Source organism: Macaca thibetana, chromosome 10 (genome assembly GCF_024542745.1).
Source record: "Macaca thibetana thibetana isolate TM-01 chromosome 10, ASM2454274v1, whole genome shotgun sequence".
In the NCBI taxonomy this organism is placed as follows: Eukaryota; Metazoa; Chordata; class Mammalia; order Primates; family Cercopithecidae; genus Macaca; species Macaca thibetana.
The window spans coordinates 63,409,189-63,435,941 of record NC_065587.1 but is presented as its reverse complement, the minus strand read 5'-3'; the positions used below and the strand labels follow the sequence as shown (position 1 = coordinate 63,435,941).

Here is a 26,753-nt window from a genome sequence, read left to right as displayed (position 1 = left end):
TGACTGGGGAACTGGCCTGGCCAGGATCTCAGCCAGGCTCTGGCAGGTGGCACCTAACTCCCAGCCCTGGAGGGCGTGGCTAAAAAGCAGCTAAATGCACTGGTTCTGGGCGGAAAGCCTGGGCTCAGATTCTGGCTTTTCCACTTCCTGTCTGTGTAATCCTGGGCTACTCAGTTCTCTGAGCCTCAGGGGTTTTTTTGTTTGTTTTTTTTTTATCCTTGAAATCAGAATGGTAAGCCTGGTGAAGAGTTGGTGAGCCGATATAGTTAAAGTGCTTCATGCTAGGCCAGTTCACGTCCAGCCCTCTGTCAGTGGGAGATGTCTGGGAGCTTCTGAAGTCTCCCAGCCAGCAGACAGCTTCCCACCCACTGAGGACCTGCCACCCTGGACTGTGGGTGTGCCTAGAGGCCCACTCTTGTGGCCCCAACATGTCAGGAAAAAAGCCCCTCATACACTTGACCCCAGTTGGGGAGTGAGCAGCTCTCCTAAAGGAGCAGCTGGGGGTCGGGTGGAGGCATTGCCCTGGCAACTGAGCAGGCCCTCTCAGGCCTCTGCTCCAGGCCCCTGAAGGAGGGTGGCTGTCTGCACTCTGGATATAGCTTTCCTGCCACCTGTGTCCTGGTGCCAAGAGCCTGAAACCAGACCTGGCCTTCCGGCCAAAAGGGACTTTCTCTGCTTTCACCCAGCCGGAACTGAGACACCGCTAGAAGTTCCTCCTGGCTTTCTCCACCTCAAGGTTCCCACCGGGCTAAGAGGAGGCTCTTATGGACAGGCTTCCTGGGGAGCAAGGGAGGGGGCTGGAGCCCTAGAAGGAGCAAGGAGGTCTGGGGCAGCTGCTGTAGCAGTCCATAGACTTGTGTGCCACAGGCCACTGCCGCTGCATGCGCACCTGCATTGTATTTCTTAAAATTATGAATTAACACCATTTGAAAATGCAGAGGAGTTTTTTTGCCAGTTGATTTTTTTTTTCCACTGACTGTTTCTCAAATGATTTTTCTGTTGATATATAATAGATGTACATATTTTCAGGGTAGATGTGATATTGTAATATATCCATATAATGTGTAATGATCAAATAAGAGTAATTAGGATATCCATCACCTTAAACATTTTTCTATATGCTGGGAACGTTCAAATTCTTTGGCTGGGCAAAGTGGCTCATGCCAGTAATCCCAGCACTTTTGGAGGCCAAGTCCAGAGGATTGCTTGAGTCCAGGAGTTTGAGACCAGCTTGGGAAACATAGTGAGTTCCCATCTCTACAAAAAAATTAAAAATGAACCAGGCATGGTGGTGCACACCTGTGGCCCCAGCTACTTGGGAGACTGAGGTGGGAGAATCATTTGAGCCCAGAGGTCAAGGCTGCAGTGAGCCCTGACAGAGTGAGACCCCGTCTCAAAAAAAAAAAAAAAAAAAACTCTGCTAATTTGAAATGTATATTTTAAAATCCAGATTTCTGGTACATTTGGCAGCTCTGACAATGCTGGGCCCTGGTCTCCTACATGGCAGCTGTGAGCCAGAAAGGGTTGATGCCCTGTACACATTTGAACTGTGACCCCCATTCAGGGACAACCCACTTAGTTTACAGCTGTGGAAACTAAGGCCCAGAAGGGACTCAGGCCCTGTGCAGAGTACACAGCCCACTATGGCGAGCACTGATTTTAGATCCTGGCAGCCTGGCCTTGCAGAGCAGAGCTTTCTGCACTGCCAGTCATAAGAGTAAAAAGCCTCTTCTCCCATCTATAAAGCATCAGTGATAATTACCACTCCTCTCAGAGCTGTGTCAGGATAAAGTAGCCCCTGGCCCGGGCCTCAGTAATGATTCTTTTAAATCTGTACAAATCCTACATCTTGCCCGGAAAGTGTTGCTGGAAGCACCACATGCTTTCTCTGCCACCTTTCAGAAATGATTATTTTTCACACACTTGCCATTGCTCAGTGCTGAAGGTTTGTTGCAGTCTCATTCCCACAGCTTCACTGCCCAGCTGCAAGCAGATTTGCTCAAGGTTCTACCTCCCACCAGACTGTGCTCCTGTGTGTGGTGGGGCGTGATCTGAAGGAATTTCAAAGCCCTGGCCCTGGGCATTAGATCCAAACTAAAAGACCAGGAATAAATCATTCTGCTTCCCTGTGCCTCTGTTTACCCAGTTGTCAAATAGGGGTTTGTTCATTCATTCAGTAAGTATTTACTGAGCCCAACCATGTATTGAGCTTGCTACTGAGAAAGCACCATGATTATATGAGAGACTCAAGTTCCCCACCGTCAGGGACCTGTATCAGATACTCAGGTTCCCTGTCTGGTAGAGGAGAGAGACCAAAGACATGTGAGCTAATAAATGACCAGTGCTTGAATGAAACAAGCAGAGTCCTTAATGAAAGAATAACAGCTTTAGACGGGTGGTCAGGGAGGTCCTCGCTGAAGACATGCCACTTGAGCTGAACCTAAAATAATAATGAGAAGAAGCAGACATGCCAACATGAGGGTGAAGTTCATTTCAGACAGGGCATGGCAGGTCTAAAGGCCCCACGTGGGAGCATACTTGGAGCGTTTGAGGAATAGCAAAAGGCTGGTGTGGCTGGAATGGAATGAGGGAGGGGCGGGTGGGCCAGTTCCTATTGTAGGCTGAGGCGAGCAATGTGGATTTTATTCTGCATGGAATGGGGAGCCTTTTTTTTTTGAGATGGAGTTTCACTCTTGTTGCCCAGGCTGGAGTGTAGTGGCACAATCTCGGCTCACTGCACCCTCCACCTCCCAGGTTCAAGTGATTCACCTGTTTCAGCCCCCTGAGTAGCTGGGATTACAGGCATGTGCCACTACACCCAGCTAATTTTTTGTATTTTTAATAGAGACAGGGTTTCACCATGTTGGCCAGGCTGGTCTCAAACTCCTGACCTCCAGTGATCCGCCTGCCTCAGCCTCCCGAAGTGCTGAGATTACAGGTGTGAGCCACCTCACCCGGCCTGGAATGGGGAGCCTTTGAAAAGCTTTAGAAAAGGGGAGAAGCAGTCCAGTTTGAGCTTTTAAAAACTGTCGGGGTTCCAAGAGTGATTGTGGGTAAGATGGGCCATAGAGAAAACAGGGAGGCAAAAGACCAGGCCTGTGGGGGCAAGGAGAAGCTGGACTCTGTTAGCTGTGTTTTTGTGGTAGAGGGGTGAGGCTTTGCAGATGGAGGAGGGTGGAAGGAGGGGATAACTGAGTGCTCAGGGCCCCTCTCTGGGAGAGCAAGGCTGATGTGGAGGAGGAGAGGATTCAGATTCATTCTGGACACACTCAGCTTGAATGGCCTTGGCACTCCCTGGCAGAGCTGCCTAGTGCACTGGGACTCTCGAGATAGTAGGTGATACTCCCTCCTAACTGCTGTCAGTGTCTGTACACTGTAAAATCCTCTGCCCATGGGCCAGTCTGGAGGGACTTCATGAGAAATGGGATGTTACGGCAGGAAGAAGGTGCCTCTGTTCCCATTGCTGCTGAGAGCAGCCCCAGGAAGCTGACAGTCCTGAGAGGAGGCAGCCTTCCTTGGATCTCCTTGCCTCAATCCCTATCCTCCCTCCACCAGCTAAGGTACCTAAGTTAGACGTTTCGCCAAACCGTGCCCCACTCAGCATCTGTCTTCCCATGCTTTGGGTTGTCCTGCCCTGCTCCTTTGCTCACAGAGTATCCCTTCACCAGAAAGCTCTGTATTTCCTTGCCACTCAGTGACTCTGGCCACCCATCTAGACGCAGGCAACCTCAGTGTCTTCCAGAAAGGCCCCCAGATTGCCTCCCAGGAGGCAATCACTTTCTCCTTAATCCAGAAACCATGGTAACAAATTGGCATGGGCCCACCCCAAGATCCAAAAGTACCTCGTGCCTGTCAGCTCCTTGGCTCCTCCCCGGAGCACATTGAGTATCGCATCCTATTTTTAGGGGTAAAACAACTGCCATGTAAAAGGTAGTTAGTGCAGCAGAGGGGCCATCAGGTAGTGGTCAGCCTTCAGGCACCCTGGTTTCAGGCTGCAGCCTGAGCACTGCCTAGCTGGGAGGTGAGTGGAGGCAAATCTCCACCTCTCTGTAAAATGGGGCGTTTACATTTGAGAAATGGGAACCTCCCTCATACTGGTTTTGAGGATTCAGTCAGCTAAAGGATAGCTAAAGTAGATTCTCATTATTCACTGTAGGTTACAGAGTCATAGTGAATGCTAAACCATTGCTCTTCTGGGCAATACAGGGTCACTGCAAGCCTGTGGTCATAACGTTTCTACCAACCAACCAGTCAGTCCGTAACCTTGTGTTATGTGTATCTCTGTTGAAAGTTTTTTTTCTTTTTTTCTTTTTTTTTTTTTTTTTTTTGAGACAGGGTCTCTTATTGCCCAGGCTAGAGTGTGCAGTGGTGCAATCTTGGCTCACTGCACCCTCTGCCTCCCAGGTTCAAGTGATTCTCCCACCTCAGCCTCCCAAATAGCTGGGACTACAGGCATCGACCACCACATCCAGCTAATTTTTGTATTTTCAGTAGAGACAGGGTTTTGCTACACTGGCCAGGCTGGTCTCCTGACCTCAAGTGATCCGCCCGCCTCGGCCTCCCAAAGTGCTGGGATGACAGGCGTGAGCCACCGCGCCTGGCCGAAAGATTCTTTACTTAATATACTGTTGATTCATTAACATTGAACTCATGACTAGCAGCACTATGACTCATGCATGGATGAAGCGTACCTAACACTTTTCTCCATAAGGGACATCACAGCCTTGTTGCACTGAGAACACTGGGCAGTGCTTCAGCACTATGTGGGGGCCATTCTAAACAGTGAAGTCACCAACAGAAAGCCCACAAATGGGAAAAGTATAACACTAAATAGACCTGTGAAAGGATACTTGTTTACAGTATGAGAGCTGCAGTGAGAAGGTGGAGTGTCACCTTGTTCCACCTCAGCTGGGGATGTGTGCAGCGGGCACACGTCTGCGAGCCCCTTAAGTGTTGGTTTTGCAAGTAAATTCAAGTGAGTAGGTAATTTTGCACATATAGAATTAGTAAGTAGGATCAGCTGTATATAAAGCACTGCTCAGGCCTGGCCATGGTCAGCACTCAGTAAGCTCAGCTGTTAGCATCAGAATCATTACCGACGGGAGTGCATCCTGGCTTCTGGACCAGGCTCCAAGGACAGCTAGCTCCCTGAGCTTTGTGGCTTTGTCTTCACCAGCCTGACACCTTTTTAACTTCTTGGCTTCTGTGGATGTTGGGGTCTGAGGTAGATGCGGATCCTGGAGGCCCTGAATGCCCCCACTGAAGGTTTGGTTTGTTCCAAGTCTACAAACTGTTGAATGGTTTCAAACAGTGACATGATTGGATTCCTCAAATGGCTGGGGTGGAAGGAGGGACAGGAGGTCAGAAGGCCAGAGGGCATCTGTGGTAGTCTCAGGGAAGCTGGCTCCAGATCAGGGGGAGAAGATAAGGATGGGAGGGGCCTGGCTGTGAGGGGCGGAGGAGGATCTCCAGAAGGACTTGGGGAGGATGCTGCTGTGAGAGGGGCTGCCAGTCCCTCTTGCTGGAGTTTGAAAGTAAAGTTTGATGTTGCTAATTCTTTTTTTTTTTTTTGAGATGGAGTCTTGCTCTGTCACCCAGGCTGGAGTGCAGTGGCGCAATCCTAGCTCACTGCAACCTTCGCCTCCTGGGTTCAAGCAATTCTCTTGCCTCAGCCTCCCTAGTAGCTGGAATTACAGGTCTACACCACCATGCCCGACTGTTTTTTGTATTTTTAGTAGAGATGGGGTTACCCCATGTTGGCCAGGCTGGTCTCGATTTCCTGACCTCAGATGATCCACCCACCTCGGCCTCCCCAAACGCTGGGATTACAGGCATGAGCCTGTGCCCGGCCAGTGTTGCTAATTCTTAAGGCACAGTGAGGGAGGTGGCTCTCAGACTGAAACAGTGGGAAAGGAGAGGGTCACATGGACTGTCAACAGAGAAGGCAATCTGTCCCTGATCCTGACCTAGCTGCTTGGAATTCTCTTCCCAGCTGCTTCTGCCTTGGGCTGAAGAAACAGAGGAAAGGAGGGAGGGATTTGAGGCTGGGTGGGTGGGAGTCTTTTAGCTCTGTTTTTATCGTAGCACACAGATGAGTTGCCCAATTTAGCTGTGTGGTTTGACAAGTTACTTGCTGGCTGGGAGAGGGAGTGGGATCTTACCAGCCCTCAGCCCTCCCACTAATGAGCCTTTTCCCTAGCTTGGCAGTACCAGCAAAGGGAGTTAAGGAAGTCTGCCTGTCTCTGGGGTCAGCTTCATCCATTCATGGGGGCCTTGAGCCTGGCCCCACTGCCTTCGCTGTAAAGCCTGAGCCATGGCTTGCAGGTTGTCTGTGGCCCCATGGCATCTGTTCCTCTTGAGTTCAGACCACCTCTCCTTTGCCCCCTCATCACCTGGGAGCCAGCAGGCATGAGGCGTGTGTTAGGCCTCAGGACCAAGTTCAGCCTGGCCTCCAAAGACACATGCAGGGGACTAGCTTCTTGAGGTTGCTGTGTCCTCCACATCCCTCAGGAAATGGAGTCACAGCCACTCCTGAGTATTTGGCCATCTTATAACCTTTACAATAAAAAACAAAACGCAGGCCGGGCACGGTGGCTCACGCCTGTAATCCCAGCATTTTGGGAGGCCAAGGCGGGCAGATCACGAGGTCAGAAGTTCAAGACCAGCCTGACCAATATGGTGAAACCCTGTCTCTACTAAAAAATACAAAAATTAGCCAGGCGTGGTGGTGCACGCCCGTAATCCCAGCTACTCAGGAGGCTGAAGCAGGAGAATTGCTTAAACCTGGGAGGTGGAGGGTGCAGCGAGCTGAGATCGTGCCACTGCACTCCAGCCTGGGTAACAGAACAAGACTCCGTCTCAAAAAAAAAAAATGCAGAAACAAATTCATTCTGACCTGATAAATACAGTTTGGAGGATAAAATCTTGGGGTAGAAGACAGAAATAATGAGATAAGGAAGCTTCTCTAGAAAAAGCAAAAGACTTAGGTGCTGAGAGGCAGAGAGGCTGGACTAGATATCTGGGGCTGGGAGCAGGCTGCATAGAGGATGCATCGTACAACTGGCTTGTGTCTGGGCTGTGGCATGAGGGACCTGCATGGCTGAGAGGGGGTTGGGAGAGGCAAGCATGCAGCCCACGGGGATGGGTGGTTTCATGTGCTGTGGTTTAGGGGCTGGCAGGATGACAGGAAGCATGGAGGACAGGGGAAGGGGGCTCCAGCAGAAACCGATGCCCATGTAAAGGCTTGGACACACGGAGGTGTGCTGTGTTTGGGAATGGTGCACTGTGCATCTGGTTCTCTGAAGCTGGAAGGGGGCGGTATGCTTAGGGGGTGGGAGGGGCATGAGATGAAGCTGCCGAGATGGATGGGCAGGGACCAAGCAGAAAGGGCTCAGGTTTGGGAGGGGCCCTAGAACCTTGGATACTAAAGTGTTGGGAGCCTTTGCTGTATGGCCAAATAATCTGGGTTTTTTGCAACTAAGAGTTTTTGCAGTGATAATGAGGTTTATTTTCTCTTTCAACAAATTATTGAGAGCCTTTGTGCTTGAGGCATAACCCCAGTCCTCGCATGTGGCATGATTTGGCAGGACAGAGTTCCCTCAATTGCTCCAGGCCTGTAGCTGTCAGGTGACTCCTCCAAGCCCATGGACTGATGTGGTCAGTGCTCTGATGGAGATTCCCAGGTGGAAAAAGAGAGGGCAGTCAGGGGAGGCTCTCAGAGGAAGAAATTCTGAAACTTATGAGTAGCTGAGGGAAGCCTTCCAGGCAGAAGAATAGTATGTGTGAAGGCCCCAGCAGGGGAGGAAGTGGCCGGGGTGAGGTATTGGAAGAGGTGGGGGCGAGGTATTTCCTCACTATATTTCCTGCATTCACACACTTGAAATGAGAGCTCTCCTGTACAAGGTTAGGTCCCATCTCCCTGCTCCAGGGGGGCAATACTCAAGAGCAGAGGGGTGCCTGCCCCCCAGAGAGCCCCTGAAGCCCCCAAATCTTGTATGCTAGTCAACACCACTTATCTTACTGTGGCCTCAGAAGACATAGAGGATCCAAGATAAGCTCACTTTCCTCTTATCGAATCAGGCCTGGACTTGCTTTCTGGCTGGGTCACCTTTCCCTCTGATAACTGGCTGCCTAGGCCAGAGCTCAGGGCTTCTGAGGGTGCTTAGTAGAACTGTGGGCCTAGCAGCTCTGAGAGTGAGGCTGGAGGGTTAATCCTTTGTCCAGACCCTGGCTGTGGGCAGTCCTGTTGTCTTCCATTGTGTTCCATTGGGAAGAAGGTGTGCCTCTTCCCCACCAGACCCCCGTGAATGCTGCATGCACACTCTTCATGGACAGTGTCATCCCTACCCCACAGATGGGAACAAGGACTCTGGTGTCGCACAGCCTAAGCTAGGTTTAATGCCCAGTTCTTGCTCCCCCATACTAACTGCTGCTCTCCTAAGGGAGATATATACCCCTTTAAACATTTTGAGCAAATTGAGGTTGGCTTCAGTTTTCTGATCTAGGGCAAAAAAACCCATTTGTTTGGGACTTTAGGCCAAACAAATCCATTCCTTTCCTGAAATCCTCAATGAGTTAGTCCTTTCTCTGCTGGGCACTGGTGGCCGTAGATTTCAAGAACTGCTCTAAACGAACGTCCAGGTCTTAGGGGAAATTGTTCCTGGGCCAGAGAACCAGCCCAGACTCCCTGCCAGTGGCTGGGGAGTAGTAGAAATTTGGCTTGCCCCCTGTCCCCACCCTGTCCACAGGCCCGGTTGCCTCTGTACCAGAAATGAGGAGTCATGCCAAGCCTAGGCCTGGCCCAGCCTTAGCTTCTGCAATGCAACCTACGTAATCACGCCCTTTTTACAAGGAGGAAACTGGGGCCATACAACAGGTCAGTGACAGAGCTGGGACCTGAACTCAGGCTAGTCTGGTTCCACACTGCCCCCTGGCTTCTGGACCCTTACCACCACCAAAATGATTCAAATTAGAGAATTTCAGGCATCCGTGGAAAGGGCATTCACAGAGGGGATCTTCCCTGCAGTCACAGTGATGGGAGGCTCCACACCCGTCCTTGAGGAAGAGGATGAATGGGACAGTGCTTTGAGTTTGTCAAGGGCTGTGTGAAGACAGTATGCTGTGACCCAGTGAGAATCCCTCCCACCCTGGCTTCTGGAACAGATGAGAGTACTGAGAAGTCCAGAGGGCAAGCAGGAGCCTGGAAGCCAGGCCTCAGCCTCAGTCAAGGCCCTTTCTACTCCCACAGTCAGATTTTGGTTTGGTGTACCCCTGCAGACTGGTCCCAGGGCCCAGCAGGATGCTGTAGGGGTATGGTGATGAGTGAAGGCCCCAAACACCTGCAGCCCAGCCCAGCGAGGAGGGGCCCAAGGCCTGGAGAGCAGAGTGAGGTGGCTGTGCCATGGAGCAGATGCGGCTGCTGCTTACTCCTGCAATCTGAGCAAGTTGTCCAACCTTCCTGAGCTTCACGCCCCACCTGCAAAGTGGGCATAATCATGATCTCTACCTCACAGGCACTGAGGCTTACATTACAAAGCTGCAAAGCTGCTGAGCACAGCTTAGTAAATGACCCAGCTTTTGGCCCGCAGCCTGTGCCTTGTGGCCAGCTGAACGCAGGCGCTTCTCTTCGCTGAGCAGGCCTGTCCCCCTTCTCGCAGGATGTTGTGTTAGAGGGCCATACTCCTTTTGACCTGAGCCCTGCCTCCTGCCTCCCTGCTGCCTTTCTTCTGGCCCAGAGAGGTGGCTGTCCTTCTGCCTGCACACTGCTGTTTGGTTGGTAACCAGAGATGCAGGTGTCTGTCTGGGGGATCCCTGAGTTTTCTCAAGGCCTGAGCAGGACTGGGACATTTCGAACAGATGAGTAGGAAGTGAGTGTTCCTGGCTTGGAACTCAGAGCACTTTGTCCGCCTCTGGACTAGGTTGGGCACAAGGCACAGCATCCAGTTCCCTGGGCTTAACATCGTGGCATGTGTTACTTTCAAAGAACTCACTGCAGAGCTGTTTCTCTGCTGATGAGGGCTCCTGGCTTTCCTGGAATCCAGTACAAGGCCTTGGTTCCATAGATGTCTATTGGATGAACAGATGGCTTATTTTAAATTAAATTTTTAGGCCGGGCGCCGTGGCTCAAGCCTGTAATCCCAGCACTTTGGGAGGCCGAGACGGGCGGATCATGAGATCAGGAGATCGAGACCATCCTGGCTAACACGGTGAAACCCCGTCTCTACTAAAAAATACAAAAAACTAGCCGGGCGAGGTGGCGGGTGCCTGTAGTCCCAGCTACTCGGGAGGCTGAGGCAGGAGAATGGCATAAACTCAGGAGGCGGAGCTTGCAGTGAGCTGAGATCTGGCCACTGCACTCCAGCCTGGGCGGCAGAACGAGACTCCATCTCAAAAAAAAAAAATTAAATTTTTAATTTTTAGACAATTGTAGATTCACACGCAGTTGTAAAAATAATACAGAGGGGTTCTTCGTACCCTTTACTCAATTTCCCTCAATAGTAAGATCTTGCAAAACTGTAATACATTCTCACATCCAGAATGTCAACAGATATAATCCACCCACCTTATTCAGATTTCCCCAGTTCCACTTGTGTTCACTTGTGTGTGTGTTAGTGCTGTGCAATTTTATCACATGCATGCATTCATGTAACCATCCCCACACTCGATACAGAACTACTCTATCACTTCATACAAGGGTCCCTCTTGTTACCCTTTTATAGCCACACCTACTTCCCTCCTGCCCTCCCCTTCACCCTCTCCCTAGTGACCTCCTCTGCCCTAGCCCCTGGCAACTACTAATCTGTTCTCTATAATTAGGTCAGTTCAAGAATGTTATAGGCCAGGCACAGTGGCTCACACCTATAATCCCAGCATTTTGGGAGACTGAGGCAGGAGGATCCCTTGAGTCCAGGAATTTGAGACTAACCTGGGCAACATAGTGAGACCCCATCTCTACCAAAACTTTTTTTTTTTTTTTGAGACGTAGTTTCGCTCTTATTGCCTAGGCTGGAGTACAATGGCATGATCTCGGCTCACTGCAGCTTCTGCCTCAGTCTCCCGAGTAGCTGGGATTACAGGTGTGCACCACCATGCCTAGCTGCATGTTTAGTTTTATAAGAAAATGCCAGTGTGTTTTCCATGACAGTAGTATCACTGTTTCTCCACATTCTCAATAGCATTTGATGTTGTCACTTTTTAGCCATTCTTATAGGTTATGTGATAGTATCTCATAGTGGCAGATGGGTGGTTTCTGCAGTCCTCTGTCCACAGCTCCTATGATACTGGGCCTTGTTTTTTGAGTTTCTCCTGGGTTATCACCATCACCGTGATTGTAGCCCCTTGACGGCAGGGCTTATCTGGCTCGTGGGCCCAGACCAGGGTAGGGGCTTGTTTCAGTTCTCACAGGGCAACAGGCAGCTGGAGTTAAGGTGCTGAGAAAGGCACTAGATCCAACCTCACTCTCCTAGCAGGTAGCTACTGTTGGAAAAGCAGTTTCTATTGCCAACAGAGTTCATCGTCTGAGAAGCAAGCAGTGGGCCTTTGGTGTTTTGGGCCCCTGCTGTGGGTCAGCCCCTGGCTGGGATCGGGGTGAGATTCAGAGATGGCTCAGGTTCCTACCCATGGCAGGGCCTGGCTCTGGGAATCTCAGTGGAGAACAGGGAGGCAGACCAGTGTACAGGGTTTCCCATAAGGAGGAAGAGGTGGGGCAGGAATGGCAAGATAGGGGAGGGGGTTAGCTGGACCCTGAAGGATATGTTTGTGTGTGTGTGTGTGTGTGTGTGTGTGTGTGTTTTGAGATGGAGTTTCGCTCTTGTTCCCCAGGCTAGAACCTCGGCTCACTGCAACCTTCGCCTCCTGGGTTCAAGCAGTTCTCCTGCCTCAGCCTTCCGAGTAGCTGGGATTGCAGGCATGTGCCACCACGCCCAGCTAATTTTCTATATTTAGTAGAGACGGGGTTTCTCCCTGCTGGTCAGGCTGGTCTCAAACTCCTGACCTCAGGTGATCTGCCCGCTTCGGCCTCCCAAAGTGCTGGGATTACAGGCATGAGGCACCGTGCCCGGACGAATGTGTTCATTTTTGACCAGACGGAGAGGGGCATCCAAGCAGAGGGAATAAGGGAGAGGGAAGGTGGTGTGGAAGGAAAAGACCAGGGGAGCACTGAGTCTCTCAGTGACCTTGAAGATAGCAAGGTTAACCATTCCTTAGCTGTTTTGACATCTGCTCAGTTGTCACCACCTCCCCACGACACGGGTCAGGGTCTGTCAGAGCCTTGTGGCCCCACGCACTTCACCTAGCACATGCCCCTGCTGGATAATAAGGTTTGTGTGTGACTGACGTGGGGGATATCTTTGGCCAGTGGTGGCATCCCCTCAAGACTTTCTCTCGAATGAGGGTCGGTAGGGCCTGTGTCTGTCTGTCTTGGTCGTTGCTATCTTGACCCTCATTCTCCCTGCTCCAGAAATCCTTGTGGACAGAATGGCTGAGGCCAGAGCTAGGGCCAAGTCAGGCAGGGCTTCTGCACTGGAAGGGGCTTGAGAGGGTTGGGGGCTTCACCATCTCACCTCTCCCCTGCCCTTCTCTCATCCATCTGCAGGTTCATCATGCCTAGTGGCGTATAAGAAGACCCCGCCACCGGTCCCTCCACGCACCACTTCAAAGCCGTTCATCTCAGTCACAGTCCAGAGCAGTACTGAGTCTGCCCAGGACACCTACCTGGACAGCCAGGACCACAAGAGTGAGGTGACTAGCCAGTCGGGCCTGAGCAACTCATCGGACAGCCTGGACAGCAGTACCCGACCGCCCAGCGTGACACGTGGTGGAGTCGCCCCAGCCCCTGAAGCCCCAGAGCCACCCCCAAAACATGCATCTCTGAAAAGTGAACAAGGGACGCTGACCAGCTCTGAGTCCCACCCCGAGGCCGCCCCCAAAAGGAAACTGTCATCAATAGGAATACAAGTAGGGGCTCCTTTTGCACTGTGTGTCCTCAGCCCACTCCGTGCACCTGCCTGCGTGTAATTACATCTGGTGGAGGCCCACTAGGTCTCCTGGGAAAAGGTGGTTTGTCTCTCTATTTTGGGGGATCAGCCCCAAGTGGGCAAACCGAATTCCACCCATAGCCATGCCTCCCTGGTGTCTGCCCACACGCGCCGCTGGTCAGCAGCCGCGGGCATGTGTTTCTGCTTCTCCAGTGGGTTGTCCCAGTGAATGTAGTTACACTCAGCCAGCCATCTCCTGTCCACTGTTTGTCCACTGTCTGTCTGTCCACTCCACCCTTTGCCCTGCCAGCTGGCCCGTGGGAGGCGGGACTGGCCTAACAGTTCTCTAATCCAAGGTCAGCTCGGGTGCGGAGGCCATAGCCCCGCTTGGCAGCAGGAGCAGCATGGAGCATAGACGCTGATGGGCCAGGGGCCCAGGACCCAGGGCCCTTGAGCCATGGGGGTTGCTCGAGGGGAACTTTGCCCAGAGCCCTCTCGGGCCTTGGGGACAGGTAGGTGGCTTGAGGGACCAGGCTCGTGTCATTGAGAAAGGTGATACCGGTCTCAATGCCTCCCTCCATGGGATAGGGTCCAGGCGATGATTCCTCCAGGGCTAGGTGGCCAAAGTCAGCAGGCCCTCCATAGTCGTGGCACACAGCAGGGCAGGTGTGCCAGCTTCCCCTCCACTGCTTCATTGCACTCCTGCATGCACCCGATATCAATAATCTGTCTTGTTTGCTGAGCTGGGGAAACTTGGGCCCTGCCTTGTAGTTTTTAAGAGTTTGTCTAAATCCAGATTGAGTGGACTCTCCCTGCCCTGGCTGGACCTACAGACCAAACTAGGGCACATTCAGAGCTGTAGGGAAGGGGCAGCTACAGTGGGTGAGGGTGAGCAGGGAGACAGGCCCCCTCCAAGCCCAGGGGGTGAGTCAGGGAGGACGAGGCGTTGTGTGTTGTGGCACAGGCTGCAGGGGACTCCTCCAGCCACCCCCGAGCAATTGGATGTGGCCCAGCTGATAACAAAGCACTGAAATGCAGGAGCGTGGGACACAAACTGGAGCTTGAATGGAACAGAGAAGGCTTACTGAGCAATTTCTTGCAGTTGCCTGGACTTGTTTCCTCCAAGAGGCAAGCTCTAGGCTTCTGCTTCCCCACATACAAACAGGGAGAGAGTTGGCCAGGAGACTCTGCTGTCTGTTTTCTGGGCTTCTTAAGTGTCCAGACCCTGCCCTGCAGGTGGGATTCTCAGAAACACAGAGAGTAGCCTGATCTTTGACCCTTGGTCCTGACCACCCATATCTTTGGGCAGCCCCACCCTCTTTTTGGCCAAACCAGATGCGCTTATCTTCCCGGAAAGCCTAAGAGTTAGGACTACCCTTGATTGCTTTCACCCAGAAAATGACACCGGGATAAGGACTCTCTTAGGCCTGTCCTGGGCATCCTTTCCCTGGATTCACCCCAGCCCCATTCTTGCTCTCACTGCAGCTTCTTGGAGATCCAGTGATGCTGCATTCCTTGAGCCGGCTTTTGCCGAGGGGAAATGTGGCTGCATCCCTGTCCCAGAAAGCTTCCCTGGCCCCTACTTTTCTCCACAAGGCCAAGAGACTGAAGAGTCCCCAGTTTCTGAGGATGCCCTGAACCCTTTGGTGCCTCATGCCCTAGGCTGAGTGTGGGTTCTCCCTCATTCTTGAGTGATGATAGGAAGGCTGGCCTGGCTGCCCTGTGGCCCAGCACCTTTGTCCCGGAGAAGAAAGGCAGGCGTGGGGCATCACTGTTGTCCTGTTCCTTCCACTTCACAGGAGTGGAGGGGTGACAGCTTTCCGCTTGGCCCTGACCCCAGTCCTTCCTACTGCTCCCCAGGGCTACCCAGTGCTAAAGGTAACCTCAGCCAAGTATGAATAATGCCCAGGGACTTCGGTGGCTCCTGTCTGGGTGGCAGTTTCTGAATCGAGAACTGCTGTCCAGGGTTTGCCCTTAGTGCAGGCACCTCTGGCCTGCCCTCCAGGCTTCCACCACAGGGTTTGGGGAGTGATCTTTGCCTCAAGACAGCCGCCAGCTTCAACTACACCAGATAACGGCTGTGGCTTTGTGTGTGTGTGTGTTTTCTTTCTCTTTCGTCGTCCTTTTTTTTTCTCTCTGATGCGTGTGAAGGAGAGGACTAGAAGGAACGGTTCCCACCTCTCGGAGGACAACGGACCCAAAGCGATCGATGTGATGGCACCCTCCTCAGAGTAGGGAAAGCCAGTCATCTCCACCCCATCCCACCTCCCATCCACCTGCCCGCCCGCCTCCACGCGAATGAGCAGTGCCCGGCTTAACCTGGTCCGGCCTCGGGCCCACGTGCAGTGTCCGCATGCCTTGTGTCTGTCTGTCCACACGTCCGTTTGCGTCGTCCCACTAATGTGAATTTCAGCAGCAAGTGTGGTGTTTGTTTTTTATTTTTGTCTTTGTCTCCGTGCCGTTGCTGTCGTTGTCCTTCAATAAGGTTGACTGCATTCAGCCAGTGCCAAAAGAGGAGCCCAGTCCCGCTACCAAATTCCAGTCCATCGGGGTTCAGGTAGAGGACGATTGGCGGTAAGTCGGACAGAGGTGGCGGCTGCTTCTCCCCTCTCCTCTCCCTCCCTCCGCTCTCACCTCTCCTGCTCTCCCTAACCCACTTCTCCTTGCTGGATTTCTAATAACCAAGCTGGGTTTGGGTTGCGGGTGGTGGCCCAGGCATGGGAGGCTGGGCAGGGGCGGGCGGGTGGACAGATGAGCACTTGCTCTGTGAGACCAGTCACCCACGGGGGCCACGGCTGGGCCTGGACATGGCCTCAGCTGCCCTGATGCTGGTGGTCTTCCTGGCCCCACTGCAGTAAACAGGCAACCTTATGACCTTGTCCTCGTGTGTGTGTGCGTGTGGGCTTGGGCGGGATGGGGCAAGGGCTGAGCCAAGAATGAGATGGGGGCTGTGGGACCCGCTTCAGGCGCATGGTGAGCAGATGATGCATCCGTTTCTCTGTCTCCCGTGTGTCCGGGTCAAGGCGGCCTCTGGTCTCTGGCCCTCTTGGTGACTCACTCCTTCCTGTCCCCACCCCATCCACCCCCTACCCACAGAAGCAGCGTCCCCTCTCACAGTATGTCCTCCCGACGGGACACAGACTCGGATACCCAGGATGCCAATGACTCAAGCTGTAAGTCATCTGAGAGGAGCCTCCCGGACTGTACCCCTCACCCCAACTCCATCAGCATCGATGCCGGTCCCCGGCAGGCCCCCAAGATTGCCCAGATCAAGCGCAACCTCTCCTATGGAGACAACAGCGACCCTGCCCTAGAGGCGTCCTCGCTGCCCCCACCCGACCCCTGGCTTGAGACCTCCTCCAGCTCCCCAGCAGAGCCAGCACAGCCAGGGGCCTGCCGCCGAGACGGCTACTGGTTCCTAAAGCTACTGCAGGCAGAAACGGAGCGACTAGAAGGCTGGTGCTGCCAGATGGACAAGGAGACCAAAGAGAACAACCTCTCTGAAGAAGGTGGGTGCCACACGGATGGTCCTTGGGCAAGGGTAGAAGGTGTTCGCAGCTGGTTCTCCAGCTGGTGGCCGGCAGCTTCCGAACTTCTGAGGGGGGAGGGTCTCTTAGGTTCTCTTCTTGGGCTAGTTTTTGAGCTCCTCCTTACTTTCTTCGCATTCTTCCGTCCATCCACCTATTGAACCAAACCTCTTTTCAGAAAGGGTTGCTGGTGATAGCTGCTTGTTGTGCAGGCTGTGAGGTCACCCACACCTGAGTTTGAATCCCAGCTCCTCCCTTAGTAGTGAAGTAACCTTGGTCAGGTTACTCTGAGCCCCCATTTCCTCATCTGTAAAATGGATTCAATCCTCTGCTCACTATGTGAGCATGTTGTAAGGGTTGAATGTGGTCGTGCATGTAAAGGGCCTGACACAGAGAAAAGTGGGAGCCTAATTATGACTTCAAGAACTTCCTTTTTTTTTTTTTTGAAATGGAGTCTCGCTCTTGTCACCCAGGCTGGAGTACAGTGCCACGATCTCAGCTCACTGCAACCTCTGCCTCCCAAGTTCAAGCAGTTCTCCTGCCTCAGCCTCCTGAGTAGCTGGGACTACAGGCACGTGCCACCACACCTGGCTGACTTGTATTTTTAGTAGAGACGGGGTTTCACCATGTTGGCCAGGCTGGTCTTGAACTCTTGATCTCAGGTGATCCACCCGCCTCTGCCTCCCAGAGTGCTGGGATTACAGGCGTGAGCCACCACACTCAGCCAACAGCTTCTTCCTGAGTGCTTCCTGTGTGCCAAGTACCAGGGATCCAACTGGGTCTCAACAGGGCGTGAAGAAGTTATGCTTTTATTTCCCACTTATGTTTCTACCTATATCATGCCAGTTTCCAAAAACTCCTTTGAGAAGTTAGTTCAAGAAAGTGCTAGACATGTGTAGGGAACCTAGATTCAAAGGTGGTTGAAAGGGGATTGGGTGGTGGAAGGGAGATCCTGGGCAGCTCCAGGCTGTTGACCTGCACCCACCTGGTTCACCTGAGGTTCTGGTTCCCATTGAGCTACTCCTCCACACTCAGGAAGGACAGGTCTTCAGAGTGTCCAAATGGTGTTGACCCACATCCCATACATGATGGAGGGGCCCTGAGGACAGCAGCCTTTGATGATGCAGAAGGCTCATCAGAGTCATTGTTTTCACTGTCCTCTAGGCCAATTCCCAGCTTTGATGTCACACCCACTAGTGCAGGGGAAGTGTTGTGAGGAAAGTACCTAGTAACTTTTTACAAGAAAATTATTTTAAAAAATCAAAACAGAGACAGGGATCAGAGAGCATTAAAAGTCTTCTAAGAGAAGGCCGGGCGCGGTAGCTCACGCCTGTAATCCCAGCACTTCGGAGGCAGGCGGATCACGAGGTCAGGAGGTCGAGACCATCCTGGCTAACATGTGAAACCCCATCTCGACTAAAAATACAAAAAATTAGCCGGGCGTGGTGGCAGGTGCCTGTAGTCCCAACTACTTGGGAGGCTGAGGCAGGAGAATGGCGTGGACCTGGGTGGCAGAGTTTGCAGTGAGCCTAGATTAGACCACTGCACTCCAGCCTGGGCCACAGAGCGAGACTCCATCTCAAAAAAAAAAAAAAAAAAGTCTTCTAAGAGAAAATATCCAGCCCATCGCCCTACCTTTAGTTTTTACTAGCTATATATTCTGGTATTTGCCTTCATGTATGTTTTTAAAAATGTGACTGATTACCTTATATTTCCTCTCTAAAATTAATCATTTCTATTAATTTCCTGTTACCATAGGCATAGATGAGTGTTTAGCTCTCACACAACCTCTATCTCCCTTTCCCCCACCCTCTGTATACATCACACTTTATGGTTAAATAGTAATCAGTGTTTCTGTTTACTGAGTGTGTAAAATTGTTTATTGCAGAACTTAACAGTATATTATTATTGCATTTTCTTCTTTTTACATTTTGTTTTTCCTAAAACAGTTTGTCCTGTTGCCACATTTTAAAAATACGCTCCATTTGCTAAATTAAAAAAAAATTTTAAGAGACATGGCCTCACTGTGTCATCCAGGTTGGAAGTACAGTGGCATAAGCATAGCTCACTGCAGCCTCAAACTCCTGGGCCGAAGTAATCCTCTCGCCTCAGCTTCCTGAGTAGCAAGGGTCCACCACAGAGTGCCACCATGCTCAGCTAATTTTTTAAATTTTTTTTATAGGGACAAGGTCTCCCTGTGTTGCCTAGGCTGGTCTCAAACTCCTGGGCTCAGGTCATCCTCCTGGGTTGGCCTCCCAAAGTGCTGGGATTATAGGCATGAGCCACTGCAGCCAGCCTACAAAACTTTTTTTTGTTTGTTTGTTTTTTGAGATGGAGTCTCGCTCTGTCGCCCAGGCTGGAGTGCAGTGGCATGATCTCTGCTCACTGCAAGCTCCACCCACTGGGTTCACGCCATTCTCTTGCCTCAGCCTCCTGAGTAGCGGGGCCTACAGGCACCCGCCACCGCGCCTGGCTAATTTTTTGTATTTTTAGTAGAGACAGGGTTTCACTGTGTTAGCCAGGATGGTCTCGATCTCCTGACCTTGTGATCCGCCCACCTCGGCCTCCCAAAGTGCTGGGATTACAGGAGTGAGCCACCGCGTCTGGCCAAAACTTTTTTTTTTTTTAAAAGAAAAATTAGCTGGTCATGGTGGCACATGCCTGCAGTCCTCGCTAGTCTGGAGGCTAAGGCAGGAGGAACACTTGAGTCCGGGAGTTTGAGGCTGTGGTGAGCTATGATTGAGCCCTGCATTCCAGCCTGGGCAACAGAATGAGATCTTGTCTCAAAAAAAAAGGTGCCGGGCATGGTGGCTCATGCCTGTAATCCCAGTGCTTTGAGAGGCTAAGGTGGGCAGATCACTTGAGCCCAGGAGTTTAAGAACAGCCTGGGAAGCATAGTGAGACCTTATATCTACAGAACATTTTTTAAAACTTAGCCGGGTGTGGTGGTGGCCACCTGCAGTCCCAGCTACTCAAGAGGCTGAGGTAGGAGGATTGCTTGAGCCCTGGAGGTTGAGGCTACGGTGAGCTGTGGCACCACTGCACTCCAGCTTGGGTGACAGAATGTGACCCTGTCTAAAAAAATAATAATATATTTATACGTAAATACAATTTGTATATTTCTATGCAAATATAAAAATGATACGAAGTTAAAAATAATTTTCCCTCAGAATCTTAAAGACTCCATCTTTTTTTATTATTTTTTTGAGACAGAGTCTCGCTCTGTTGCCCAGGCTGGAGTGCAGTAGCGTGATCTCAGCTCACTGCAACCTCCACCTCCTGGGTTCAAGTGATTCTCCTGCCTCAGCCTCCCTAGTAGCTGGGATTACAGGTGTGCACCACCATGCCTGGCTAATTTTTTGTATTTTTAGTAGAGATGGGGTTTCACCATGTTGGCCAGGCTGGTCTCGAACTCCTGACCTCAGATAATCCGCCTGGCTCGGCCTCCCAGAATGCTGAGATTACAGCTGTGAGCCACTGTGCCTGGCCACCTTGTATTAATTTTTAAAAGTAATTTTCTCACTTCTATTTGTTCTGTTGTCTAGCTCTGGAATTTCTGTCAGTCAGTTGCTGTACCTGCTGGGTGGATCCTCAGGCTCTCACCTTTTCTTCCTCATGTCTTTTTGTTGGACTTTCTGGAAGGTTTTCTTTTTCTTTTCTCTTTTTCTTCTGCCCTATAATGGCTTTACTGAGATATAATTCACATACCTCAAAATTCACCCTTTTAAAGTACACATTTAATAAACTCACGGCCGGGCGCGGTGGCTCAAGCCTGTAATCCCAGCACTTTGGGAGGCCGAGACGGGCGGATCACGAGGTCAGGAGATCGAGACCATCCTGGCTAACACAATGAAACCCCGTCTCCACTAAAAATACAAAAAAATTAGCCAGGCGTGGTGGCGGCGCCTGTAGTCCCAGCTACTCGGGAGGCTGAGGCAGGAGAATGGCGGGAACCCAGGAGGCGGAGCTTGCAGTGAGCCGAGATAGCGCCACTGCACTCCAGCCTGGGCGACAGAGCAAGACTCCGCCTCAAAAATAAATAAATAAATAAATAAATAAATAAATAAATAAATAAAAAATAAACTCACAATGGCACTTAGTGTACTCACAGTGTGGTGCAACCATCACTACTGTTTAAGAACATGTTCATCGCCCCAAAAAGATGCTCTCTACTCATTAGGAGCTGCTCCTGCAGCCTTAGGCAACCTCTAATCTTTCTGTCTCTGTGGATTTGCCTATTCTGGACATTTTATATAAACAGAATAATACCATATATGGCCTTTTGTGTCTGGCTTTCACTTGGCATGTTGAGATTCATCCATGTTGTAGCATATGCAGTATTTCATTCCTTTTTGTTGCTGAATAATATTTCATTTCACACTACATTTTATTTGGCCATTCTTCTGTTGATGGACATTTGGGTTGTTTGTACTTTTTGGCTATTATGAATAATACTGCTAGAATATTCATGTACAAGTTTTTGTATGGATGTATATTCATTTCTTTTGGAGTAGAAATGCTAGGTCAAACTTCTATTTTTGTTTTCCTTTTTTGTTGTAAAATAACATATAAAATTTACCTTTTAACTGTTTTTAAGTGTGCAATTCAGTGGCATTAATTACATTCACAATATTGCTACCATCACAAGCATCTATTTCCAAAACTTTTTCATCTAAAACATAAAATCTACCCATTAAACAGTAATTCCCCACTATCCTCTCTGGCTAGCCCCTGGTATCCTCTACTTGCTGTGTCTACAAATTTGCCTTGTCCTTTTGTGTTTAGCATGTTTTCAAGGTTCATCCATGTTATAGCATGTATCAGAACTTCCTTTTTGTGGCTGAGTAATATTCCATTATGTGTACAGTATACACCACATTTTGTTCATCTATTGCTGGGCACTTGGATTGTTTCCACCTTTTGGCTATTGTGAGTAGTGCAGCTGTGAAGATGGGCGTGTTTGAGTCCCTGTTTTTAATTCTTTGGGGAGTACAATTGCTAAGTTATCTGGTAACTCTATGTTTAACTTTTTGAGGAACTGCTGAACTGTTTTCCATGGAAGCTATACCATTTTATATTCCCACCAGCAAAGCACGAAGGTTCCAGTTTCTCCACATCTTCACGAAAACTTGTCTTCTGTCTTTTAAAAAAATTATAGCCATCCTAACGGCTATGAAGTAGATGAAGTAGTATCTTATTATGATTTTGATTTGTATTTCCCTTATGACATTGAGCATCTTTTCATGTGTCTGTTGGTCATTTGTATGTCTTCTTGGAAGAAATGGCCAAGGCCTTCACCCATTTTTTAATTGGGTGATTTGTCTTTTTGTTATTGAGTTGTAAGTCCTTTATATATTCTGGGTGCTGGACCCTCATCATATATATGATTTGCAGATATTTTCTCCCATTCTTTTCACTTTCTTCCTGGTGACTTTTGATGCACAAAGGTTCTTTTTTTTGAGACAGAGTCTTGCTTTGTTGCCCAGACTGGAGTGCAGTGACGCCGTCTCGGCTAACTGCAGCTTCCACCTGCTGGATTCAGGCAATTCTGCCTCAGCCTCCTGAGTAGCTGGGATTACATGTACGTGCCACCATGCCTGGCTAATTTTTTGTATTATTAGTAGAGACGGGGTTTCACCATGCTGGCCGGGCTGGTCTCAAACTCCTGACCTCATGATCTGCCTGCCTTGGCCTCCCAAACTGCTGGGATTACAGGTGTGAGCCACCACGCCTGGCCGACACACAAAGTTTCTTAGTTTTGATGAAATCCATTTTTTCCTTTTGTTGCTTGTGTCTCCACGTTTTTTAAAAAATTATGAGCATATATTAATATAAATTTAAGATAAACAGTTGAGGCACTGAGAAGCTGACTGGCAGTTTTGTGTGGGCAGAGCTTGTTTTAAGTAGGCTTTCTATGGACCCCTTCTTAGAATAGTGGTTTTAGGCTGGGCGTGGTGGCTCAAGCCTGTAATCCCAGCACCCCAGCACTTTTCGAGGCCGAGGCGAGAGTATCTCTTGAGCCCAGTAGTTCAAGACCAGCCTGTTCAACATAGCAAGACCCCCATCTCTACCAAAAATGTAAAAATTAGCCAGGCATGATGGCATGTGCCTGTTGTTCCAGCTATTCGGGAGGCTGACAAGCAGGGAGGATTGCTTGAGCCCAGGAAGTTGAGGCTGCAGTGAGCCAAGATTGGGCCACTACATTCCAGCCTGGGTGACAGAGTGAGACCCTGTCTCAAAAGGAAAAAATCATAAGGAAGAGAAAATATATTTACTGTTCATTAAGTAGAAGCGCATCGTCATAAAGGTCTTCATCCTTGTCTTCACACTGAGTACACTGAGGAAGAGGAATGGGGAAGAGGAGGAATGTTGGTCCTGCTGTCTCAGGGGTGGCAGATGGGAAGAAAATTGATACATAAGTAGATTTGTGCAGTTCAAACCTGTGTTGTTCAAGGGTCACCTGTATTTCACCATATATTCAATATAAAATTATTGCAATATTTTATATTCCTTTTCATAGTAAGTCTTTAAAATTTAGTGTATATTTTACTCTTACAGCACATCTTAATTCAGACAAACTACATTTCAGGTGCTTACTGACCACATGTGGTTAGTAGCTGCTGTATTGAATAGCACAGATTGAGACAGTAAGCCTGGGGCAGGGTGCACAGATTGCTTCATGCCAATAGGATGATTCTGTGGGTTTGATTCCCTTTAACTTTCCTTTACTATATTAATTATAGTTATTTCTAGAGCAAGAAGATGTTTACCTGCAAAGGAAATTATGTCATGCCAAACAATATTGGTATTACCTTCCTGTCTACCTGGGAGGGAAGGGGTCTTTCGTGATGTTTCTGGATAACCACACCACAACTCCTGCAGCTGAACACTCTAGAGGGAGCCCTTTCCATAGCCCTGTAGCACTTACTGCAGCTTACAGACAGATGGAGTCACATAGCTCATGTCCCTTATCTAAAATACGTATTCTGACTGCTCAGGGAACCCAGCAGTGCCCACCCACCCAGATGGCTGCCTGTCTTGATTGGATTTTGCATTGCCCTCTTGTCTAAACCTGAAGAACTTTAAACTTGACAATGTTCTTTTCAGACAATTTCTTTTTCTGAATTGTGGTTAAATATATATATCATGAGAATTACCATTTCAACCAAGTGTACAGTCTGTGGCATTAATTAAATTCACATTGTTGTACAACCATCACCACCGTCCATCTCTAGAACTTGTTTTGTCTTCCCCAACTGAAATTCTGTGCCCATTAAACACTGACTCCCCATTCCCTCCTACCCCCCAGCCACTGGCAGCCACCACTCTACTTTGTCTCTGTGAGTTTGACTATTCTAGCTACTTCATGTAAGTGGAACCATGCAGCATTTGTTCTTTTGTGACTGGCATATTTCACTTTGCATAATGTCTTCAAGGTTCATCCATAGCATGTGTCACAATTCTCTCCCTTGTTAAGGCTGAGTAATATTCCATTGTATGTAGAGACCATATTTTATGTATCTATTAATTTGCCAATAGATGGGTGGATTGCATCTACCTTTTGGCTGTTGTGAATAATGTTTCCTGTCTCTTAAGAATGATAATTAAAACAACAAGGCTCTCTGATTAAATTCTGTACATCCACTCAAGGTCCTGACTTGTGACCACAAGTTAATTTTTTGGTATTTTGTTTGTTATGTTTTTGTGAGACAGAGTCTCACTCTGTTGCCCAGACTGGAATGCAGTGGCGCAATTTCTTCGGCTCACCACAACCTCCGCCTCCTGGGTTCAAGTGATTCTCGTGCCTCAGCCTCCTAAGTAGCTGGGATTACAGGCACGTGCCAACACGCCCAGCTAATTTTTGTATTTTTAGTAGAGACGGGGTTTCACCATGTTGGCCAGGCTGGTCTCGAACTCCTGACCTCAAGTGATCTGCCTGCCTCGCCTTCCCAAAATGCTGGGATTACAGGTGTGAGCCGCCACACCCAGCCATGGCCACAAGTTTTAAGGTCACCCCTCTTACGTCTGTGAGGAACTCCACCAAGGAGATACCATTCGTAGCTGGGCCTCAGAGAGGATCTGCAGGCTCGGGGAGAGGAAAGGCATTCCAGATGGAGGGAGCAAAGGCACAGAAGCACGAAGGGCATAACAAGTCACCCCAAACCTAATGGCATGAAACCACCATTTTATTATGGTCATGGATTCTGTTATGTCAGCAGTTCAGAAGGAGCGTGGCAGGAACATGTTGTTTCTTCTCCATAAAGCCTGGGGCTTCAGATGGGAAGGCTCAAGGGCTGGGGGTGACATGACACCTGAGGGATGGAATTACCTAAAGGTAGTTAAGGTGTGTGCCTGGCACTTAGACAAGGATGACTCAAAGGCCAGGACAGCCAGCCACAGCCCCTGTGTATGTCCCTCCACCTGCCTTTGCTCCCTCGCAGCATGACAGCCTTCCCGTGGTGGCTCCAGACCCAAGTATGTGTTGAACACTGAGGCTGCATCACCTTTTCTGACCTAGCTCTGGAAGTCACCTGGTAACTCCTTCACTGTATTTGATTGTGTCACAAGCAAGTCACAAGCCCAAGGCAGGGCTTCAGGTTGAAGGAGGGGAGTATTAGACCCTACCTATGATACTTCACAGGGAAGTATCAAGGTTCTAGAAGAGGAAGAGGGACAGGAGAGACTGTTGGGGCCTTCAGAAAATATAGTCTGCCACAGCAAAGAAGCAGTTACATCCACTGTTAAGCTGCAGTTAAAAGAACAATTTTATTTTGAACGCTATGTCTTGAACACTCTTGTCTACTTTGATACATAGAGATCTAGTTCATTTCTGTTAAATTCATACGCATATACTACATTCTCTTTGACCATTTTCCTAATGGTGTTTCGGGGGTTTTGTTTGTTTGTTTGTTTGTTTGTTTCTTTTTTTGGGACGGAGTTTCGCTCTTGTTACCCAGTCTGGAGTGCAATGGTGTGATCTAGGCTCACCGCAACCTCCCCCTCCCAGGTTCAAGCGATTCTCCTGCCTTAGCCTCCCAAGTAGCTGGAATTACAGGCATGTGCCACCACACCCGGCTAATTTTTTGTATTTTTAGTAGAGATGGGGTTTCTCCATGTTGGTCAGGCTGGTCTCGAACTCCTAACCTCCGGTGATCCGCCTGCCTGGGCCTCCCAAAGTGCTGGGATTACAGGCGTGAGCCACTGCGCCCAGGCCGTTTTGGTGTTTTCAGCGTTTCATCAACACTGGTGCATATCTTTCTACCACGACATGGGAGAATTTCTCTGGAGTACTTATCTTGGACAGAATCACTGGATGGGAGGAAACACATATTTTAATAAATTCTGCCTGATTGCTCTCCAAAGAGGTTATATCAGTTTATCCTTATACCAACTGTTTGAAAATTGCCATTTCCCTAGTATACTTATTGATAGTTGATCTTGTTGGACTTTAAATCACTTACTTGATAAGTGGAAAATTAAAACCGGTTGATATATTTCACATTTACTTGGTTACTAGAGAAGCTGTGCATATTTTAATTTTATTTATATTGGCCATTCAAACTTTACTCCTGTGAATTACTTGTATACGCTATTCATTTTTCTGTTGGATTCTCAGTATTTTTCAAATCCTCTGGGCATGGTGGCTCATGCCTTTAATCCCAGCACTTCAGGAGGCTGATGTGGGAGGATTCCTTGAGTTCAGAAGTTCAAAACTAGCCTGGGCAACATAGCGAGACCTCATGTCTACTACAAATGAAAATTAAAAAATAAAAAAAATTGGCCAGGCACGGTGGCTCATGCTTAAAATCCCAGCACTTTGGGAGGCCGAGGCGGGTGGATCACCTGAGGTCAGGAGTTCAAGACCAGCCTGGCCAACACAGCGAAAATACAAAAATTAGCTGGGTGTGGTGGCAGGCACCTGTAATCCCAGCTGGCTGAGGCAAGAGAATTGCTTGAACCCGGGAAGCAGAGGTTGCACTGAGCCAAGCGCATCACTGTACTCCAGCCTGGGTGACAGAGCTAGACTCCATCTCAAAAAAATAAATAAATAATAAAAAATAAATAAAAAATTAACTGAGCACTGTGGTGCACACCTGTAGTCCCAGTTACTCAGGAGACTAAGGTTAGAGGATTGCTTGAGTGCAGGAGAGTAAGGCTGTAGTGAGGTATGATTGTGCCAATGCACTCCAGCCTGGGCAACAGAGTGAGACCCTGTCTTTAAAAAAAAGCACTTTAGGCCGGGCGCGGTGGC

General features: G+C 49.6%; 2 protein-coding genes across 9 annotated transcripts in view; both read left to right on the top strand.

The window, feature by feature from the left end:
- MYL9 (myosin light chain 9) overlaps nt 1-26,753 on the top strand; it is a 345,283-nt gene that overhangs the window by 274,413 nt on the left and 44,117 nt on the right. The window lies entirely within an intron of this gene.
- Nucleotides 1-26,753, top strand: part of DLGAP4 (DLG associated protein 4) — a 234,343-nt gene that overhangs the window by 182,627 nt on the left and 24,963 nt on the right. For 5 of the 7 annotated variants that reach the window (XM_050807028.1, XM_050807027.1, XM_050807025.1 and 2 more), the window contains 3 exons: nt 12,593-12,954; nt 15,460-15,548; nt 16,071-16,483. In XM_050807028.1, coding sequence (XP_050662985.1) covers nt 12,593-12,954; nt 15,460-15,548; nt 16,071-16,483 — 864 coding nt within the window. Of the gene's footprint in view, nt 1-12,592; nt 12,955-15,125; nt 15,206-15,459; nt 15,549-16,070; nt 16,484-26,753 lie in introns of all 7 variants that reach the window. The other 2 variants (XM_050807026.1, XM_050807030.1) reach the window with 1 other exon arrangement.